The sequence below is a fragment of the Budorcas taxicolor genome, chromosome 3 (genome assembly GCF_023091745.1).
Source record: "Budorcas taxicolor isolate Tak-1 chromosome 3, Takin1.1, whole genome shotgun sequence".
Lineage (NCBI taxonomy): Eukaryota > Metazoa > Chordata > Mammalia > Artiodactyla > Bovidae > Budorcas > Budorcas taxicolor.
Window position 1 is genome coordinate 51,461,749 of NC_068912.1, and position 20,681 is coordinate 51,482,429.

General features: G+C 35.9%; 2 protein-coding genes across 2 annotated transcripts in view; one reads left to right on the top strand and one right to left on the bottom strand.

Moving 5' to 3' along the window:
* Positions 1–8,158, top strand: part of GLMN (glomulin, FKBP associated protein) — a 43,909-nt gene extending 35,751 nt beyond the window's left edge. The window contains exons 16-18 of the mRNA XM_052637739.1: positions 6,702–6,813; positions 7,833–7,915; positions 8,022–8,158. Coding sequence (XP_052493699.1) covers positions 6,702–6,813; positions 7,833–7,915; positions 8,022–8,132 — 306 coding nt within the window. The 3' untranslated portion in view covers positions 8,133–8,158. The remainder of the gene's footprint in view (positions 1–6,701; positions 6,814–7,832; positions 7,916–8,021) is intronic.
* Positions 8,159–8,943: 785 nt separating this feature from the next.
* Positions 8,944–19,835, bottom strand: C3H1orf146 (chromosome 3 C1orf146 homolog). The gene is made up of 5 exons (XM_052638237.1): positions 19,767–19,835; positions 12,390–12,483; positions 10,514–10,682; positions 10,025–10,103; positions 8,944–9,078 (listed from the first exon to the last, which is right to left on the bottom strand). Exons 1-5 carry the CDS (start codon positions 19,833–19,835, stop codon positions 8,944–8,946), a joined length of 546 nt encoding a protein of 181 aa, XP_052494197.1.
* Between the last annotated feature and the right edge of the window lie 846 nt (positions 19,836–20,681).

The following is a 20,681-nucleotide window of genomic DNA, read 5'->3' on the forward strand; positions in this document are numbered from 1 at the left end:
GAGAGGCTTTCTTAAGTAAAGAAGCACTAACCACAAAAGAATAGATTGATAAAACTAGTAACATTGAAACTAAGACCTATTCAAGGAAAGAAAATGCATACAAACTGAAAAAAACACAAAAAGAAAGAGAAAACAAACCAAAATACTTCCTCCACCCAATAGTTAGAAAACTATAAAGCAAGAATCAAGACCACAAATCAGAAAAATAAGTAAAGGATACAGATATTATAAGGCAGCTCACAGAAGAGGAAACCCAAATGGCCAATAACCACAAGACAATATTCCCAATATCAGTAGTGTTTATGGAAGTGTAACTTAAAACTGCAGTGAGATACTGTTTCACAGCCATCACAGTGGCAAATGTTAAAAAGGTAGATAGCATAGTTTAGGATACAGAACAGTGATAAAATAAAGCAGATAATCATTTTTGGGCAATTTGGCATTATCTAGTGAAATTGAATAAATACTCTTTTAACTCAGCACCTTCTGTCTTAAGGCATCTTAATGAGTCCTTAAATCAATTTACTGATTTAGACTGGCAAGTTTTACAAAATGAGATAGAATATAATTGAGGTTGTTTGCACAGATTCTTAGTTACGGATATTGCAGCAAATTTTGTGGTCACTTGCAAAGAACAAGGTTTGAAAATGGAGGGGATATGACAGATTGGCTAGGAATAAGATGTATGTTGCTTTCCAATATCTCTTATGACATATTCAATGGTCAGTTAGCAGAAAGGCTACATTTTATAGTAACATAGTATGTGGTTAAATGGAAAGCAAACTGTACCTCCTATCAGTAAAGTTGTGAAAGGTCACAAATTATTTTAATCTGTGTATTTTCAGAATGAACTTTGAGGGAGAAAACTTTTTTCCAAATTCATGACAATAAGAAAAATAAGTGAAAAATATAGAAACATTCACTTTCAACTGTTGATCTGAAACTGTAAATAGTGCCAATATTCAGAAAAATACTGACCCTACAATTAGTAGACTCAGCCTTAATTTGAGCTACATTCTAAAGAAAATGAATATAACTTTAAAGCTAAGATTATTTAAGATGGTTTCATCAAAAGTAAATACCCAGTGAAAATGATAGTCTAAAATAAAATTTTTCTTGCAAATGAAAGCTAAAAACCTTCCAAATTAGACATCTAGAAACAACATTCTGAACTTGTGAATGAGGCCCCGTAATGGTTTGAAAGATGAAAAGTTACTAACATTCTTCTAGTCTCATTATCAGCATATATAATTACATATTTTTTAGCAAATGAGAAAAATCACTCAGTTTGGCCTGCAAAGTTTATTTTTCCAGCATATACAGTGTCGGATTGTGTCTATTGATTTATTTAAAAGTATGTCTTAATGGTAACATGATGTTTTAGAAAATCTGTATTGCAAAACATGGATGCAAAGGTTGTGCTGCTTCTTGATGAAACATAAATTGTGTAGCACTTAAGTTGATATCTGGTATTTGCAAAACAATATGAGATTGTATTTTTTCACCTTAACGTTTATATACATGTAAAGATTAGCTGTATTTACTGAATTGGAAACACACCATGGGTCACTAAAAGTAGAAAGTTTATATCAATGATAAGTGACAGAGCAGAACTATGAGCTGCTTTAAGGACTATCTTCTTAAATTGTCAGAAGCACTAGCAAGTTGTTTTAAGTCAGTTGGAAAATTTTGGTATTCAAGGAAATCCCTATGAATATAACTATATTGTAAAAGTGGTGAAAATTGTTAATTTTAGCAGTTCACTGATAAGCCAAACTCTTGAAACTTTTTGCAGTGATTGGATCTAAGCATGACCAGTGTATCATATCAGAGTTCATTTATTGTTCCTTTGGAAAGTTCGATGCAGGGCATAAGAACTCAAGGATAATATACATGTTTTTCTAGTTGGAAAGCAATCTTATTTGACAGTTATTTTCAAAGATAATATTGAGTGGCAAAATTGACATATGTATCTGATTTTCTGGTATGCTTAAGACATAAAAATTGGAACCACAGGAAAACATGAGTATATTTTTCATATGTTAAACTTATCTGTCAGTTATAGAAGACATTACTGTTATAGAAGGAAACTATCATCATTTTGATAATAAGATTTCAAATAACTTCTATTACTAATTAAGAGTGAATGAAAATTTGTTCAACTTAGACCAACATTTTTTAAAGGAAACTTTCCTATATTCTGGACATAAGTCTTTTATTAGGTATGGTTTTTATATTTTCTTCCAGTTTGTGGCTTATTTTTTCATTATCTTAAAGAACAGAAATGTTAGATTTTGAGGAAGTCCAGCATATCAATTCTGTTCTTTTAAATCATTTATGTTTCTTTGGATTCTAACAAATCTTTGTTTCAACCCAAGATCACAGATTTTCTAGTAGAAGTTTTATTGTTTAGATTTTTATATTTATATTTATGATTGACTTCAAGTAAATTTTTTATACGGTGAAGTATGGGTTAAGGTAGTTTTGTTTTGACTCCAGCAGTATTTGTTGAAAAGGCTATACTCAAATTGTCTTGTCACCTTTGTCAAAGATCAAAAAGATCATATAAGTATGGGCATATTTTTGGATTCTGTTCTGTTCCGTTGAACTCTCTTCTTTCACCAGTACCACGCTGTCTTGATTACTGTAGCTTTATAGCGCGTCTTACGTGTGAGTATGCCACCTTTGTTCTTTAAAAAAAATTTTTGGCTGTTCTAGATCCTCTGCTTCTCCATTTGAATTTTAGAATAATTTTGTCTTTCTACCTGTTTTTCTGCTCTACTCTCAATGCTTAACCTCGTTTTTTGTACTTTTGGTTACCAAATGTGTAGAGATTTTCCCATATTAAGGAATTTTTTGACACCAAATAGATGTCCTACAATTGAGTCCCCTTCTGACACTCTACCTGGAGATAGCATCAGATTACAGAGGCTAAGGGCTCAGTCCCACATTAGCTCCCTTCCCTCTTCAGATGCCAATCACAAGTCCAGGTATTGATCTGACTTCTGACAGACTGGCTAAAACAGGTTCTCACAACCCCCTCCTCAGGTTCAATTAATTTGCTCAAGTTGTTCACAGAACTCAGAACATTTTACTTACTAGATCACTGGTTTATCGTAAAAGGATATAACTTAGCACAGCCAGATGAAAGAGATGCATAAGGCAAGGTATGTGGGAAGGGGCACTAAGTTTTCATCCCCTCCCTTGAAACTACTTTCCCAGCACCCCGACCTGTTCATCAACCAGGAAGCTCTCTGAACCCCATTCTTTTGGGTTTTTGGAGGCTTTATTACATAAGCATGGTTGATTAAATCACTGGTCACTGGTGACAGCTTAATCTCCAGCCCCTCTCTCCTACCAGGAGTTTGTGGTGAAAGGAGTTGACAGTTATAACCCTCTAATCACACAGTTCCTCTGACAACCAGCCCCCATTATTAGGGGCTTTCCAACAGTTATATTCCTGGCTGAAAGAGCTTCTTATGAATAACAAAATACACTTTGACCACTCTTCACTTAGGAAATTCAAGAGTTTTAGGAGCTCTTTGCCAGGAACAGGATGTAGACCAAATACTAGTGCTCTTTGGGGGCAGGGGAAGAAAGCACACTACAAAGGGGCACAAGGGAACTTCTGGGGTCATGAAACTATCTTTAGAGTGGTGGCGGTTATACTGCTGTGTATCTTTGTCAGAACTCAGAACTGTATAGCTGAAAAGAGTTTATGTAAATATTTCCCCAACACACCAGACCTTAAAAAATGTGTAGAAAGAAAAGGACCAGGCTCAGTACCAGACTAGGTGTCAGTGACTCCAAGCACACCATCGTTCTTAATGTTTATTTTGGAATTATTTTGGGTTTTTTTTTGTATTATATTTAAATATTGATAGAATTATATTTGATACTATAAATAGAACATTTTGTGAAACATTTGTTTCAGCTATATAAATGTGTGTTGAGTTGCGATATAAATTATATTTCTTATGGTGGGCCATGGTAAAAATATTTTGAAAAATGCTACCTTAGAAAAACTTATCCCATGTATACAGGAAAAGATATGCAGCAGTTTCAGTGAGCACTGTTTGAAATATTTAAGAAAACTAGTATTAGGATAAATTGTATAGTGGGATGCCTGTATATCAGTTAAAGTGAAAAGATTAGCGCTATAACATAAATAACCCTCAGAAACATAGGACTGAACAAAAGGGAGCTAAAGTAGGATCCTTTGATAGCATTTATATATTTTTAAACATGCAAAATGGGGATGTATAAATACATTAACTACTAAAACCTCAAGTTTTAGAAAATTTTGCATAGTTAATGGCTTACTCTTGAATAAAGAGGGCTTTAACCATATCTAATTTGTCTTTTTAAGTAAATAGGGCAAGATGTGTGCATTTGACAAAGCTTAGTGTGAGTATGAAGGTGTTTTCTCTGTACTCTTTGTTTGAATGTGTTTTAATCTGTAGAGGGTCATCGGTACCTGCAGCCTTGAAAGCCATCTGTGATACTGGGTGGTAGCAGTGGGTTCTACTTTTAAGCTTAGAGGAAAGGAAAAGAAGGTTTTAAAAAGGGTGTGGGGGTAGAGAAAGGTGAAAGAAAAGGCTGGAGAGAGAGGGAGGAACGTAAGAGAATTGAAAGCGGTGGGTGCATAGGTAGTGTAACATGCTTGATATCCTGTGTGACTATACTTAGAAGTTTCTACTGTACTAATGCATAACCCACGTTTTTCATGTAAGGACAAAATCTTACGATTTTAATGGATGTTTAAAAATGTTTTTTAAAGCATACAGCTGAAACCGGTTCATTGTTTAAAAATCAGGATAAATAAGCAAAAAGAAAATAATGAATTCTCACCATTTATTTTTGATATTACAGTGTATGCCCTTTTAGGCTTTATACCAGCAAATCTGAACATACTTTTTTTTAAAAGATCATATAGGAGTCATACTGCAGCCTTTTTATCACTTTTTTAGCTACTCGCCAGTATGTACTGAAGAGTACCATTTTAACAGCAGTATAATGTTCCATTGTGTGGACATGGAAGTTACCCCACTCCTGATGTGAAAAACTCATTATTTCCAACTTTTCACTATTTAAACATTTTTATAAATGTATCTGCAGTGAAATCATTACATCTTTAATTCTTCCCCAGGTTAAGTTCATAGATGGTGAGTGGAAAAGTATACATATTTTTGAGATTGTGGATTCTTGATAGTTCCTCAAGAACTCCACTTTTGCTTATAATATAGGAATAATGAGAAAGGACAGATTTAAATTAAAGGGATATATGTGACAGTGAAATTATAAATTATTCAACACAGATATGTGTAGATTTGAGGGCTGTATATGTTAAATGTTATATAGTACTTGGATCAAAATAAGCTCAATTACAAAATAGGTTTTCATATGATCCAGTTCTAGTTAAGGATAATTGGATTCCTAAGTTTTCATTTTTTGCCTAAGCTACTTTCCTTTGTAATAAGTAACTGGAAACTGAGCAATACCAATGAATTTTTTTTTTCTTCCTAAAAAAAGAGAAAAACTAAGACTTAAGACTTTATGATTCCCTTTTAGTACTATAGGAAGAAATGCTTTTAGAACAAAAATCTTTAATACGAATGACAAAATAATCCTAAGCTGTCCCAGGCAGGTAAAATTTCCATCTTTATTGATCACCAAGAAAGTCTTAAGTCAGCTTTGTGTTAGAAGTTTCCATCAATAGAGAAGGAATAGAATCCTCTGGCACTAGATCTGTGACAAGGATATTATTTGAAAGATAAGGAGTTGAAGGGGACTTACAACATAGTCATTGTGGGGATGGTTTATAAGGAAAGAGAAATGTCTCAGACTATGTGGATTATTTTCAGATAATTTTCTCATGGATAAAACTTGTAAGTTATCAAAACCAGAAGCTGTCCAAATGGCACAATAATGAATATGCTAAATGAGTGCATTTTTGTTTTGATTGGTATTTACATACAATAACTAGATGTAGTAATGAATGTATTAATAAACAGTCAACTCTACTTTGAAAGGCAAGGATCATGCCTTACTCATTTCTGTTTCTCCAACACTCAGCCCTTGTTTAATACTCAGTTCAGTTCAGTCACTCAGTCGTGTCTGACTCTTTGCAACCCCGTGAATCACAGCACGCCAGGCCTCCCTGTCCATCACCAACTCCCGGAGTTTACCCAGACTCACATCCATTGAGTCAGTGATGCCATCCAGCCATCTCATCCTCTGTCATCCCCTTCTCCTCCTGCCCCCAATCCCTCCCAGCATCAGGGTTGTTTCCAATGAGTCAACTCTTCACATGAGGTGGCCAAAGTATTAGAGTTTCAGCTTCAGCATCAGTCCTTCCAATGAACACCCAGGACTGATCTCCTTCAGAATGGACTGGTTGGATCTCCTTGCAGTCCAAGGGACTCTCAAGTCTTCTCCAACACCACAGTTCAAAAGCATCAATTCTTTGGCACTCAGCTTTCTTCACAGTCCAACTCTCACATCCATACATGACCACTGGAAAAACCATAGCCTTGACTAGATGAATCTTTGTTGGCAACGTAATGTCTCTGCTTTTTAATATGCTATTTAGGTTGGTCGTAACTTTCCTTCCAAGAAGTAAGCATCTTTTAATGTTTAATACTAGTAGGCATTAAATCTTGAAGGAAATAACTAATTGTTTCATTAATTCTTCCAAACAGACTGGTTTGTGGACAGAACTTGAAAAGATTGAGAATAATTTCTTAAAGCCCCTCCATACAGGACTCAATATGTCAAAAGCACATTATGAGGCAGAAATTAAGAATAGCCAAGGTTGGTAATGTGAAATTTCATTTCCAGTTAAGCCTAAAAATTAGTCAGATTTTTTAAACTCATTTATATTCTAAATAAAGAACTTTAATAAAGAACTTTATCTTATACTTGTATAACTTATAGCCAACAAGGAACCATGACAACTGAGTCATTTTATATATAATTTAAATGATTCTTTGTGAATATATACTCCAGTTAATACTGAAATTGGGTAAAATATTTAAACCAAACTGGAGCAGTCTGGTTTAAAACCTCAAGTTCTGATTAGAAACTAATTGTATCACAAATATTTCTGTTTCGATATCATTGCACTTCTTTCAGTATTTCGGGGTCCATCCCCCATGACATCTTTATTAAATCTCGACCTCTACTAAATTTGTACAAATTACAAAAAAGAATCTTAGGTCCAAAATTACTTTTTAAAGACAGCAGTTCTATTCTAATGATCTTGTAATCTTTTCCATATAACTATGGTGGTATTTGTATAGACATCACTATAAATAAAAATTTTGTCTTAGTGTGACAGGTTATAATTCTGATTTTATGTTGACAAAAGTTTCATTCATCTTGTACATGCCAAAATAATGCTGTTCACCTGAAGAAACATTAATTCACATGTTACAGAATTTTGATATTTTTATTTGTTCACAGCCAGTTTTTAGCATACCCTGAGCTATTAAATCTTCCCTGGTGGATCAGTGGTAAAGAATCTGCCTGCCAATGCAGGAGACATGGGTTCAATCCCGGGTCAGAAAGATCCCCTGGAGAAGGAAATAGCAACCCACTCCAGTATTCTTGCCTGGGAAATCCCACAAAGGACCTAGCAAGCAGGCTACAGTCCAAGAGTCTGACATGACTTGGCAACTAAACAACAACAAAACTAGCTATTAAAACCATCAGACTTAATTTACACAAATAACTGGCATTTTTTTAAAAGTTAGTAAACAAATTATAAATTTATTATTGAAATCTGAGTTTATAATGGTTAAGTGTGATACGTTTTTTTCCTTCTCTTATAGAAGTCCAGAAGTCTAAAGATCATTGTTCACTAAATGTAGGTAGAGAAGAGATCCCAAATATGCCTCCTGAAATGCAACTTAAGGTAGATATGAAATTTTCCTAAGCTATGTCCAACTGAACTCTTTTCTCTTTTTTGCTTTGCTTTGTTTTAAACGCAGCTTTAGTAACTAATTTTCTTGGCATTATAGGTCCTACATTCAGCTCTTTTCACATTTGATTTGATTGAAAGTGTTCTGGCTCGAGTAGAAGAACTCATTGAAACAAAAACAAAGTCTACCTCTGAGGAAAATATGGGGTAAAGTGAAAGCTCCATCTCCTAAATAAAAACTAGTAGTACACTATATTTTTCATTATGGTTTATTTAATACCTTTATAGAAGTTTTTCTGTAAAACACACTGAAAATAAATGTAGCTTCTCTTACTTCTCTGTTTCAGCAATGACACATTATGGATCAGTAGCATTGTTTCCTTTTAAAAAGGTATCTATATGGGTAAATAATGCCCATGTGTATTTTAAATACTACTGTTAAATACTACGAATCAATAATTTTATATTATGATTTCATAAAATGTACTGGAATTACCTTTATTCATACAGTTTTGAGTTTATAAAAATTCTGATACACTTCATGTTCCAGTTAGATGCTATTTTAGAACTCCTAGTGTTAAACTGGCTATCATAGCACTGTAAGAGCTTAGGGAAAAATTCTGAGTCTGCGTACTACTCCTAATTTCCCTTTTTTTCCCCTGCCTCAGGAGTCTTAGAAGGCAGAGTCCTGTATCACCAGCTTTCCAGCAGTAGTTACAGTGTAAAAGTATCTGTGAAGATTAATTTTAGAAATAGTGGCTTGTATTATAAAAAGGTATATATGACTTTTTCTTTAACCCAGGGGGCTTATTAGAAAATGCTGTGTACTTATCTGCAATTAAACATTTGTTCTTCCAGCTTAATTTGTATCATTAAGAAGGTTCAATCTAAGTTTTATATACATGTACCAATATTTTTTGAACATTATTAAAGGAATTAACAGAACTCTGAAAGTAAAATCATTTTTAATTATATGTATTTTATTTAAATATCCTCCCCAAAGAACATTTATGGTTGATAATCTAATTTGGGTTAAATGTATCACCACTCAGTTTTATCTTTTGAAGTGTTTTCCACACAGGACTTTGCTCAATGATATAAGCTTTAGTTGTTACCATTCTGTAGCAGATGCTATCTATGTATGACTTGGAGGTGATCTGGAAGAAGATATAAACATGCAACATTATTTAAGAAATAAGGTATTTTTTACAGGGTCACATCTTAAAATACCTAACCTATTCAACAGATATTAATCAGTACTGCTAAGCTGCTAAGTCACTTCAGTCGTGTCTGACTCTGTGCAACCCCATAGACAGCAGCCCACCAGGCTCCCCCGTCCCTGGGATTCTCCAGGCAAGAACACTGGAGTGGGTTGCCATTTCCTTCTCCAATGCATGAAAGTGAAAAGTGAAAGGGAAGTCACTCGGTCATGTCTGACTCTTCATGACCCCATGGACCGCAGCCTACCAGGCTCCTCCATCCATGGGATTTTCCAGGCAAGAGTACTGGAGTGGGGTGCCACTGCCTTCTCCATAATCAGTACTATGTATGAGTTATTAGAGTAATAGAAAAATACCTGATCTTTGTCTTTATGGAATTTCAAACATGCAAACCAGAAAAGTAGAATACTATTAAGAATTGCTTCAACAGGAATCTGTTCCAAGTAAAAGAGTAAGGAACACCTAACTCTGCCTATGGGAGCTGGGAGCACACTTTATGGAGAACAAGCATGAAAAGAAAAGTGGAAACTAGTCAAGTTATAAAATAGCATGTTTGCACTCTGACAGTTCATGACTACCAATATTTATACTTGAGAATTTGAAAGAAGATTTAAGTAACCAATAGAGCCAACACAATGTATATATGACCAAATGATCTTTTAACCTGAATGAGTGATTCTGATAGTTGCTACTGGAATTGACAAGACTTGAGAGGCCAAGTTCAGGCTTGGGAAAGAATGGCATGTGTTTGGAAATAGCAGCTTCTCTAAGGGAAACAATATTTGTCAGTTCCATTGAATAGGGAATGCATTTTGAAGTAAAGAATCTCAAAGTTTATCAGTGTGTATGTGTGTATGTATGTCATTTTCCTCAGGTGACTTACCTTAGCTATGGTGCACATAAGATTAACAGCATTTACTGTGTTGTGTACTGGAAGTATCCGTAAGTTACTACCCAGGAATCTGGGGGAGAAAAAAATTGTTTAAGTTAAATAGATCATATGACTTATATTTGTTATCCTAAGTGGAAAGAAGAGACAAAAATCCTTTATTGTTTGTCATTTTTTTATTCATTCATGCCTGCCTTATTCCACAGAGGATTTAATATGGCTTTAAAACCGGAACTTAATTGACTAAAAAGTGTTCACTTCTGATTTAGTCTTGCTGAAGAATTCCATAAATCAGCATGCATTCTGAAACTTGTCACCCTCATTCATAGAATAGCTCTTTGGCCTGTGTTGTATTAAAAATGAAAGGTTAACATTATAAAGTTTATCTTTTGGCAAAACATAATTCACTTGCCTGAAACAAATCAGAACTGAAGTACATAACGTAACTTAAGGAAAACAGGTCTGTAGTGTTACTGTCCATACCTCTGCTGAATCCTGAACATCAGTTTCCATTCTTCAGGTCCATGCAGGGCAGCAGACAGAACCAAAAAACTATTTTGGTGAATGTTAATAAACTTCTCAATTTTGGCTAGAAATGTTTCTTCAGCAGACATAAAGCATTCTCTAGCATCCATCAATAAAAATGCAACTCCTAGGAAAGGTGAATGTAATATAAAATGTCACCTTGTCATATTAATAAAACTTTTTTATAAACTTAGTAAAATCAACAAAAATAACTATAAGTTAAACATATATGTAAGTGTCCAGGCTCTAAACCTATAGCAGATGGAAATCACTATAACAAAAGTCTTACACAGCAAAATAATAGGTAGTTCTTTGAAGTGCTCTGTAACAAAAGGATGACAATCTAAATATTTAAGGGGAGAACCCTTTTGGGTCAGTAACCGTTTTTTTCCTTTAAGGCACTATCCACAATGAATGTAAGGCCTAATTTTAGTTACATGTTAATTTTTCATGTTATAATTTTTAAAAGCTGGAAATCAACTAAAGGAAAGTAGTTTTAAGCAAACTTTTAGTTATTCCTTGGAGAATCTTTTGTATCATAACATAAACCATTATATAAATTAACACACTCAGGAGCAGATATCTAGGGTCTCTGAAACAGTATCAAGGGTATAAGAATGCTCCAGAAGGCTCCCCTGGTAGTCCACTGGTTAGGACTCAGTGCTTCCACTGCAGAGGGCACAGGTTCGATCCCTGGTCGGGGAACTAAGATCCTGCATGCCATGTGGCAGTCTTCCCCCAACCTCCCAAAAAAATGGGCCAAAAGAGAAGCTTAATCTGATTAGCTCTTTAAAAAATGAGTGGAAGACACAATCTCAGGAAGTAAATAACCATGTCATTATACTAACTGAATGAACTTAACACTAAAAATTTATATAACCTTTCTGAATCTAAATTACCTCATCTGTAAGGTTAGAATAATAGTTCTTTGATCAGTTTGTTAAAAGGATTAAATAAGAGAATATATAAAGTGACCAAAGCATACAATAGAGTAGGTATTTACCAAAAATATTTTACTTCTCTCTAGAGGGCTCTCTACAACCAGAAAGGATGAATTTGAGGCTGGACCATTTTCAGCTTGGATGTCTATTTCTTGGAGCTTTTGAAAGTGCTTGTCTTCCAAAATCTCTGTTAGAGTACAGGTCTATTCATAACCACTCTAATAAAATCCTTTACCTCCATATCTTATCACTTCTGTCATTTTCCAAGCACAAGTAGAGCTGCCCCCTTCTCATATCCCCAGTTTTCTCATATCCTAGTCTAATTCCTTTGCCTATGACTCACAGTTGTATGGTGTTATGATTTCAGGAACATTTGTCCCCATTTGGTTCTTTTAGTTAGTATTTGTTTTATATTATGTTCAGTAAACTCTTGTACAAAATCATGAAAAACGTTCTCCTATATTGTTTTTTTCCCACCTAATTTTTTTAATTGAAGGATGATTGCTTTACATCCTGCATTGTTTTTGTATATGGATTTTCATCAATATGATGCTAGCCTCTTCATTAATATGAGTAATATTTTAAATGTTGATTGTTAGGGAGGGTGGCTTTGTTGTACTTTCATGTTAGTTTCAAAGCAAGTAGTTTGTACCATCCTTTACTAGACTCCAGTGATTTAACTTTAGTTCAACAATTCTAATCTAAAAAGGAATGTATTTTGTAATTGGCCATACGTACTGCTTTTGCAGGAGTAACAAAGTTTTATTACACATTCACCCTTCCCAAAGAGTAACACCTTAAGCTTATTACTTCGTTACTAAACTACCGAATAATTAGAATTTACGTGCACGTATTTATTAACAAACTTAAAGAAGTCAGCAAATATACTGTACCAGAAAGAGAAAATATAATTGATCCATTTTCTACTGAATCTGAATACCGAACCTTGTGGCTTCGGTTTTCTAGGGCAGCTGCAACTTCATAACTCTTAAAAAAAAAAAATTTCAGAAATCTTCAGAATTAAAACATCTTTTTAATAGTTAATTAAAGCTAATGAAAAAACATGAAGTTTAATAGCTACTTTTATAACTGTACAGTTAAAGATTTGGTCATTGAGACACTAAATGTGCTCTCTCTATGGAGGAAAAAAACTTAAAAAAAAAAAACTAAAAATATTTAGTTCTCCTGAAATACACTGTGGGTTTGGAAATGAGTTGTGTACTAGTTATGTTACTTAGAGAAGAAACTAAAGACAATATTAAAGAATTAAACTATAAGAGCAAACACAAACTTCTTTCTAAAAAGCAACTTGAAGATGGATTCTTCACATACCCATAATTATGTGGATAAATAGGAAATCTAGAAATATTTGCGGCCTAGAAATAGATGCTTAGTATTTAAACCCAAAGTCCTATTGTCTTCATACATATTTTCTAACTCACCTAAGTGCTTAAAACATTTGAAAAGTTTACTAACAGTAACTGTAAACAAATGAACTGAAGAATTGATTGTGTCTTTGTAGTTTTCTGTATGGCACTTCATGGTTCTGTCAATCATCTAGCACTCCACATCTAAGAAACATGTCACCTTCTATTTATTCATTAATGCATGTCAGAATCCATCTTTAAGTTGTTTTTTAAAAAGAAGTTTGTGTTTGCTCTTATAGTTTAACTCTTTCATATTGCTCTTAATTTCTTCCTTAAGTAACAGCTGTAGTAACACAACTCATTTCCAAACCCACAGTGAATTCCAGGAGAACTAAATATTTTTACTTTTTTTTTTTTTAAGTTTTTTTCTCTATAGAGAGACTGCATTTAGCGTCTCAATGATCAAATCTTTATAAAAGAAGCTATTAACAATTAGATATTACCTAAAGCACTTCCCCAGTGGCTTAGCATTCATTATCTGCCTGCAATGCAGAAGACACAGGAGGAAGATCCCCTGGATGAGGGGCATGGCAACCCACTCCAGTACTCTTGCCAGGAAAATCCCATGGACAGAGGAGCCTGGCGGGATACAGTCCATTGGGTTGTAAAGAATCAGACACCACTGAAGCGACTTAGCAAAGCATTACAATATAAGTGGTTCATGGTATTTACTGACTGGTTAGAACTCTAAGTTTGTTAGTCTCCAAGTAGATAGAAATCCCTTACATTTATTTTATATTTTGCCTCATTATTATCATATATTTGCCTGTGTATATTTTAAGTACACAGGTTGGAATTAGGTACCAAATACTTGATTCCTTCCTAAAGATAGAGTATTTTATGCTACTCAAACAGATCCTGACCTAGAGTTCAATTAAGACTCTTCCCATGAGTTTTCTGCTGTTTTCAAATTATATATTGCTTCCAGTGATGGCAGATTAAGTAATTTCGGCCAACTCCCCTGCTGAAGGCATCTAGAAAAGCTGGAAAATTTTAAAAAACCTGTTTGAATGCATCAGAGAGCTAGCAGGATAGTGAAAAATTACAAGACCAAGACCTATACAGAAATTCAAAGATAAGAGATAGGCATTTAGGCCATTTTCTCCCCTGAGGGCATCTGTCAATTCAGGAAAAGACAGATGAGAGGCTGAAGAGAGCTTTTGACAAAAGTGGAACAGCTCTCATAGGGGCTGCAGCCTAGCTTCAAACCATTTCAATCCCTAAAATTGGATTAAAGTGATACTGTATTACTAGTGTTCCCAAGCACCTTGCAGAAGCACTCCCTAGAGCAACTCTTCTCAATTAGGTCTCCTCATTTCAGCTACAGAACAAAGAAAATTATCTGAATATTTTCTCAATTCAAACGTAACAAGTATCACAGAAATAAACAGGACGTAAGCTCCTTTATTACATACAATAGAAGCTGGGTGGCCAGCTCAGCAAATAAAAATATAGAACATCCAGTTAAATTTCCATTTCAGATAAACATGATATTTTAGTATTAATATAAGTATGTCCCATGCAATATTTGGGATGAACTTAAACTATATTCATTATTTACCTAAACTTTTTAGTTTAACTAAGTGACCTATATTTTCTCTGGAAACCCTGCTTAGAGACTTAAAGGTTTAATTTTCTCTCAGAATTAAGGTTTCTCTAGAGGAATATAACACTATTCTAGGCCTCAAATAATTTCTACAAACATTTTTTTTTCAAATACAAATTCCAACAAACAATCAAAAATAAACATATAAAGAGACAAAATTACATGAAAAGAGAACTATGAGAAACAACAAATAATAGAAACAGTAACAGAACATACATACAGTAAAGTTACATGTGCCTTAAATAGCTATTTACCATATTCAAGGAGATAAAAGGCAAGATTGAGAATCTGGGCAAAGAATTAGAAATTATATAAAAGGATGTAACAGATCAAACCAGTCAACCCCAAAGGACATCAACCCTGAATATTCACTGGAAGGACTGACGGAGAAACAAGCTCTAATACTTTAGCCACCTGATGCAAAGAGGTGACTCACTAGAAAAGTCCCTGATGCTGGGAAAGACTGGGCTTCCCTTGTGGCTCAGCTGGTAAAGAATCCGCCTGCAGTGCAGGAGACCTGGGTTGGGAAGATCACCTGGAGAAGGGAATTGCTACCCACTCCAGTATTCTGGCTTGGAGAATTCCCTGGACTGTACAGTCCACGGGGTCTCGAGGAGTTGGACATGACTGAGCAACTTTCACTTTTCACTGGGAAAGACTGAAGGCAAAAGAAGAAGGGGGCAGCACAGGATGAGATGGTTAGACACCATCACCGATCAGTGGACATGAATCTGAGCAAACTACAGGAGATAGTGAAGGACAGGGAGCCTGGCATGCTGCAGTTGATGGGGTTGCAAAGAGTTGGACATGACTGAGCAACTGAACAACTACAACAGGCAAAACTAACTATAAATCTGAGATAAATCAGATCAACAGTTGCTTGAGGCAGGGAACTGGAAAAGGACTGATTATAAAAGGGCATGAAGCAATTTTCTGGATGAAAATGTTCTATATATTTTGATTGGGGTGATGGTTACACAGGTACACAAATTTGTCAAAATTCATTAAGCTTATACTTTAAATGTGTATTTTATTGTATATAAGTCCCACCTCAGTTAAATTCATTTTTAAAACATCTTTCAAGATCAAGGGGGAAACAAAAATATAGTTGAGTCTTTCAATAAACATATATTACACAATCTGAGGTTCACTGACTCCTCACATGCAGAGCTGCTGATACAATGGGCCAAGTGTAAAGTTAAAGGTGAATTTTCAACTGTGCAGGAATCAGTGCCTATAACCCCCACTCTGTTCAAGGGTCAACTGTATTTTGAAAGGAAGACAGAGATGGTCCTCATTGAGGTAATTTCTATTCAGGTAATGTATTATTCAGATAAAAAGGAAAATGATCCAAAACAGAAGGTTTGAGCCAAAAGAAGAAGAGCAAAGAAAGTAACAAAGACATGAGTAAATCTAAACAAATACTGACTTTAGAAAGTAATAATAATACTTTGTGGAGTAAAAAATTGAGAGAATTAAACTATATGATAACAACAAATACAGTACAGAAGAGGGTGATTGGAATTAGTGTTCTACGATTTATTTGTCATGTAAGAGGAAGATAAGTAGCAAACAGCCTTTTCCAGCAACCCGAGATGAGTCTATACATGGACATCACCAGATGATCAACACCAAAATCAAACTGATTATGTTTTTTGTAGCCAAAGATGGAGAAGCTCTATGTAGTCAGCAAAAAACAAGACCTGGAGCTGACTGTGGCTCAGATCTTAAACTCCTTATTGCAAAATTCAGGCTTAAATTGAAGAAAGTAGGGAAAAGCACGACGCCATTCACATATGACCTGAATCAAATCCCTATGATTATACAGTGGAGGTGGTGAACAGGTTCAAAGATTTAGATCTGGTAGACAGAGTGCCTGAAAACTATGGACAGAGGTTCATAACATTGTACAGGAAGCAGTGACCAAAACCATTCCAAAGAAAAAGAAATGCAAGAAGGCAAAGTGATTGTCTGAGGAGGCTTTACAAATAGCTGAAGAAAAAAGTGAAAAGCAAGGGAGAAAGGGAAAAATACACCCAAAAGAATGTGGTATTCCAGAGAACAGCACGGAGAGATAAGAAGGCCTTCTTAAATGAACAATGCAAAGAGAGGAAAATAAAAGATTGGGAAAGATTAAAGATCTCTTCAAGAAAATTGGCTATCAAGGGAACATTTCAAGCAAGGATGGGCACAATATAGGACAGAAATGATAAGGACCTAACAGAAGCAGAAGAGATTAAGAAGAGGTGGCAAGAACATACAGAGCTATACAAAAAAGGTCTTAATAACCCAGATCATCACGATGGTGTGGTGACTCACCTAAAGCCAGGCATCCTGGAGCGTGAAGTCAGTGAAAGTGAAAGTCACTCATGTCCGACTCTTTCCGACCCCATGGACTGTAAAGTCCATGGAATTCTCTAAGCCAGAATACCAGAGTGGGCCTTTTCCTTCTCCAGGGGATCTTCCCAACCCAGGTCTCCCACACTGCAAACAGATTCCTTACCAGTTGTGTGAAGTCAAATGGGCCTTAAAAAGCATTAATACAAACAAAGCTAGTGGAAGTGATGGAATTCCAGCTGAGCTATTTAAAATCCTAAAAGATGATGCTGTTAAAGTGCTGCACTCAATATGTCAGTAAATTTAGAAAACTCATCAGTGGCCACAGGACTGGAAGTGGTCAGTTTTCATTCCAATCCCAAAGAAGGGTAATGCCAAAGAATGTTCAAAATAGCGTACAAGTGTGCTCATTTCATATGCTAGCAAGGTTATGCTCAAAATCTTTCAAGCTAGGCTTCAGGAGTAGGTGATCCAAGAACTTTCAGATGGATTTCAAAGAGGCAGAAGAACCAGAGATCAAATTGTCAACATTCGCTGGATCATGGCAAAAGCAAGGGAGTTCCAGAAAAACATCTACTGCTGCTTCACTGACTATGTTAAAGACTGACTGTGTGGATCACAACAAACTGTGGAAAACTACTAGAGATGGGAGTACCAGACCACATTATCTGTCTCCTGAGAAACCTGTATGTGGGTCAAGAAGCAACAGTTAAAACCAGACATGGAACAATGGACTGGTTCCTAATTGGGAAAGGAGTATGACAAGGCTGTATAATGTCATCCTATTTAACCTCCATGCACAGTACATCATGCAAATGCCAGGCAGGGTGAACCACAAGATGGAATCAAGATTGCCAGGAGAAATATCAACAACCTCAGATATCAAGATGATACCACTCTGATGGCAGAAAGTGAGAGGAACTAAGGACCCTCTTGATGAGGATGAAAGAGGAGACTGAAAAAGCTGGCCTGAAACTCAACATTAAAAAAACAAGATCATGGCATCCAGTCCCATCACTTCATGGCAAATAGAAGGGAAAAAAGTGGAAGCAGAGACAGATTTTATTTTCTTAAGCTCCAAAATCACTGCAATGACTATGCCATGAAATTAAAAGACACTTGCTTCTTGGAGGAAAGCTTTGACAAACCTAGACAGTGTATTAAAAAGCAAAGACATCACTTTGCCAACAAAGGTCTGTTTAGTCAAAGCTATGGTTTCTCCAGTAGTCATGTATGGATGTAAGTTGGACATAAAGAAGGATGAGCACTGAAGTATTAATGCTTTTGAATTATGGTACTAGAGAAGGCTCTTGAGAGTCCCTTGGACTGCAAGGAAATCAAACTAGTCAATCCTAAAGGAAATTAACCTGTATATTCATTGGAAGGACTGTTGCTGAAGCTAAAGCTTCAATACTTTGGTTACCTGATGCAGACAGCCAACATATTGGAAAAGACTCTGATGGTGAGAAAGATTGAGGGCAGAAAGAGAAGGGGCGACAGAGGATGAGATGGTCAGATAGCATCACCCACTCTATGGACAAGAATTTGAGCAAACTTTGGGAGGTAGCAGAGAACAGAACTCTTGCCTAGAAAATCTCATGGACAGAGGAGCCTGGTGGGCTGCAGTCCATGGAGTTGCAAAGAGTCGGACACGACTGAGCAACGTCACTTTCACTTTTCACTTTCACGCATTGGAGAAGGAAATGGCAACCCCACTCCAGTGTTCTTGCCTGGAGAATCCCAGGGACGGGGGAGCCTGGTGGGCTGCTGTCTATGGGGTCGCACAGAGTCGAACACTACTGAAGCAACTTAGCAGCAGCAGAGAACAGAAGAGCCTGGCATGCTGCAGTCCATGAGGTTGTAAAGAGTCAGACACAACTGAGCGACTGAACAACAAAAACAACAATAAAAAATTATTATTTACTTTGGACTTTGTGGGGCTAAGTATGTACGTTAAATTTTCTAGGGTAACTCTTAAAAAACAGAAATAGAGCTTATAACTTCCAAAGCTAGTTAAAGAAAAAGAGACTATTAACAATACAAAAAGGGACCAAAAAAAAAAAGCAAAAACAGAAAAGGTGAGACAAATAGCATAAAATAAGATAAATAAAACAATAAAAGCAGTTGTTTTTGGCAAATAGTATTGGTTGCTGTCTTCCTCTCTTAAAATCACTCTGACAAAGCTAAAGAAACAAGAGAAATATGGGAGAAAAATACTGATTCCAGAAATCTAACAAAAAGAACCATGAACAATTCCAGTGACGGGTATGGGGCTAGATGGCTAGAGCCAACAGAGCAGAGGGCAGCTTGAGGCAACAATGAAAGAACAGGGTAGATTAAAAAAAGTCATATTCAAAGTCTTCTAACCTCTCTCTTCTTTACCATGAAGAATCATCTCTTGCCCCCTCATTCTAGACATTAGGTGGTATCCATAAGATAAACACCCAGGAAAGGGTTAGATAATCCTGCTAGCTGCAGAGTTAAAAACACTGATCAATTGCCCTCAGGCATTCAACTTCCCATTCCTTCCTGCTTCAAGCTGTAGGGACAGTTTCCTCTCAATGCTACTAAGTCTAGACAGGTCAGTTCCTGTTGTGTACTTCTCCAAAAAGCCTTAAGTAATACATGTTCATATAAGTTGTTGTTTCTGGAATCATTTAACATCTCTTAGAATAGGCTTAGCGAGAAAAAAAAAAACTTAAGAAAATGTCCAACTTTCAGATATTTAGACAAGTAGGAAAATGGATGCAGTGATCTTCCTAATTTATCTTTAAAATACATTTTAGATTATATAGTTGCTGATTCACACAACTTTGGATAATCAAGCTAAAGGTATTTTAAAATACTATTCTATTGCTTAATTTTTAATTCAAGATCAATGGCCCAAATGCCTCTTTTACCTTAAGAGATGAGCTAATAATAATGGTGGTTGTCCATTTTATTTTTTCTTTTCCATCACTTTCAGCCATCTCTTCGGATGAAATCAGCTTCTGGTGGTGCCAACAATCTGAGAAAAATAACAGCAAAAATAACACATAGAAATGTTTGCTTGACGAATGAGTAAATTTCAGAAAGAAATGAAATTAGGGTAATGGAGACATTCTAAAGAATATTTGACAGTCAAAATTTGACACTAAAAGAGTATCTGTCTTGTTATACATTGTTTTTGTTAAAGTCTCTCCAGTTGTGTCCGACTCTTTGCGACCCTATAGCTCAGTCAGTAAAGAATCTGCCTGCAGTGCAGGAGACCGGAGTCCAATCCCGGGGTTGGAACGATCCCCTGGAGAAGGAAATGGCTACCCAGTCCAGTATTCTTGCCTGGAAAATCCCATGGACAGAGGAGCCTGGTGGGCTGCAGTCCATGGGGTCGCAAAAAGTCAGGCACGACTGAGTGACTGACACTTCACTTCATGGACTATACTCCCATCAGGCTCCTCTGTCCATGGGATTCTCCAGGCAAGAATAGTGGAGTAGATTGCCATGCCATCTGGGGATCTTTCAGACCCAGGGATCAAACCTGCGTCTCTTACATCTCCTGCATTAGCAAGCAGGTTCTATACCTCCAGCACTACCTGGGAAGCTCATTATACTTTGTATGTTAAGCTCACTCAGTATTATGCTTCCCATTAACAATTATTACAAGCAATGGTTCCCATTTCAGAGCATTAGAGAAGAAAGATGTGTCAAGGACTGTGAGAGATCTGAAATTTTATCCTACTTGCAAACTACAAAGTTAACCTGCAAGAGTTTTATGGGTACAGGGAAAGACATAAGACTCCTGGATTAGAGACAAAGGACAGTTTTCTATTCACAGC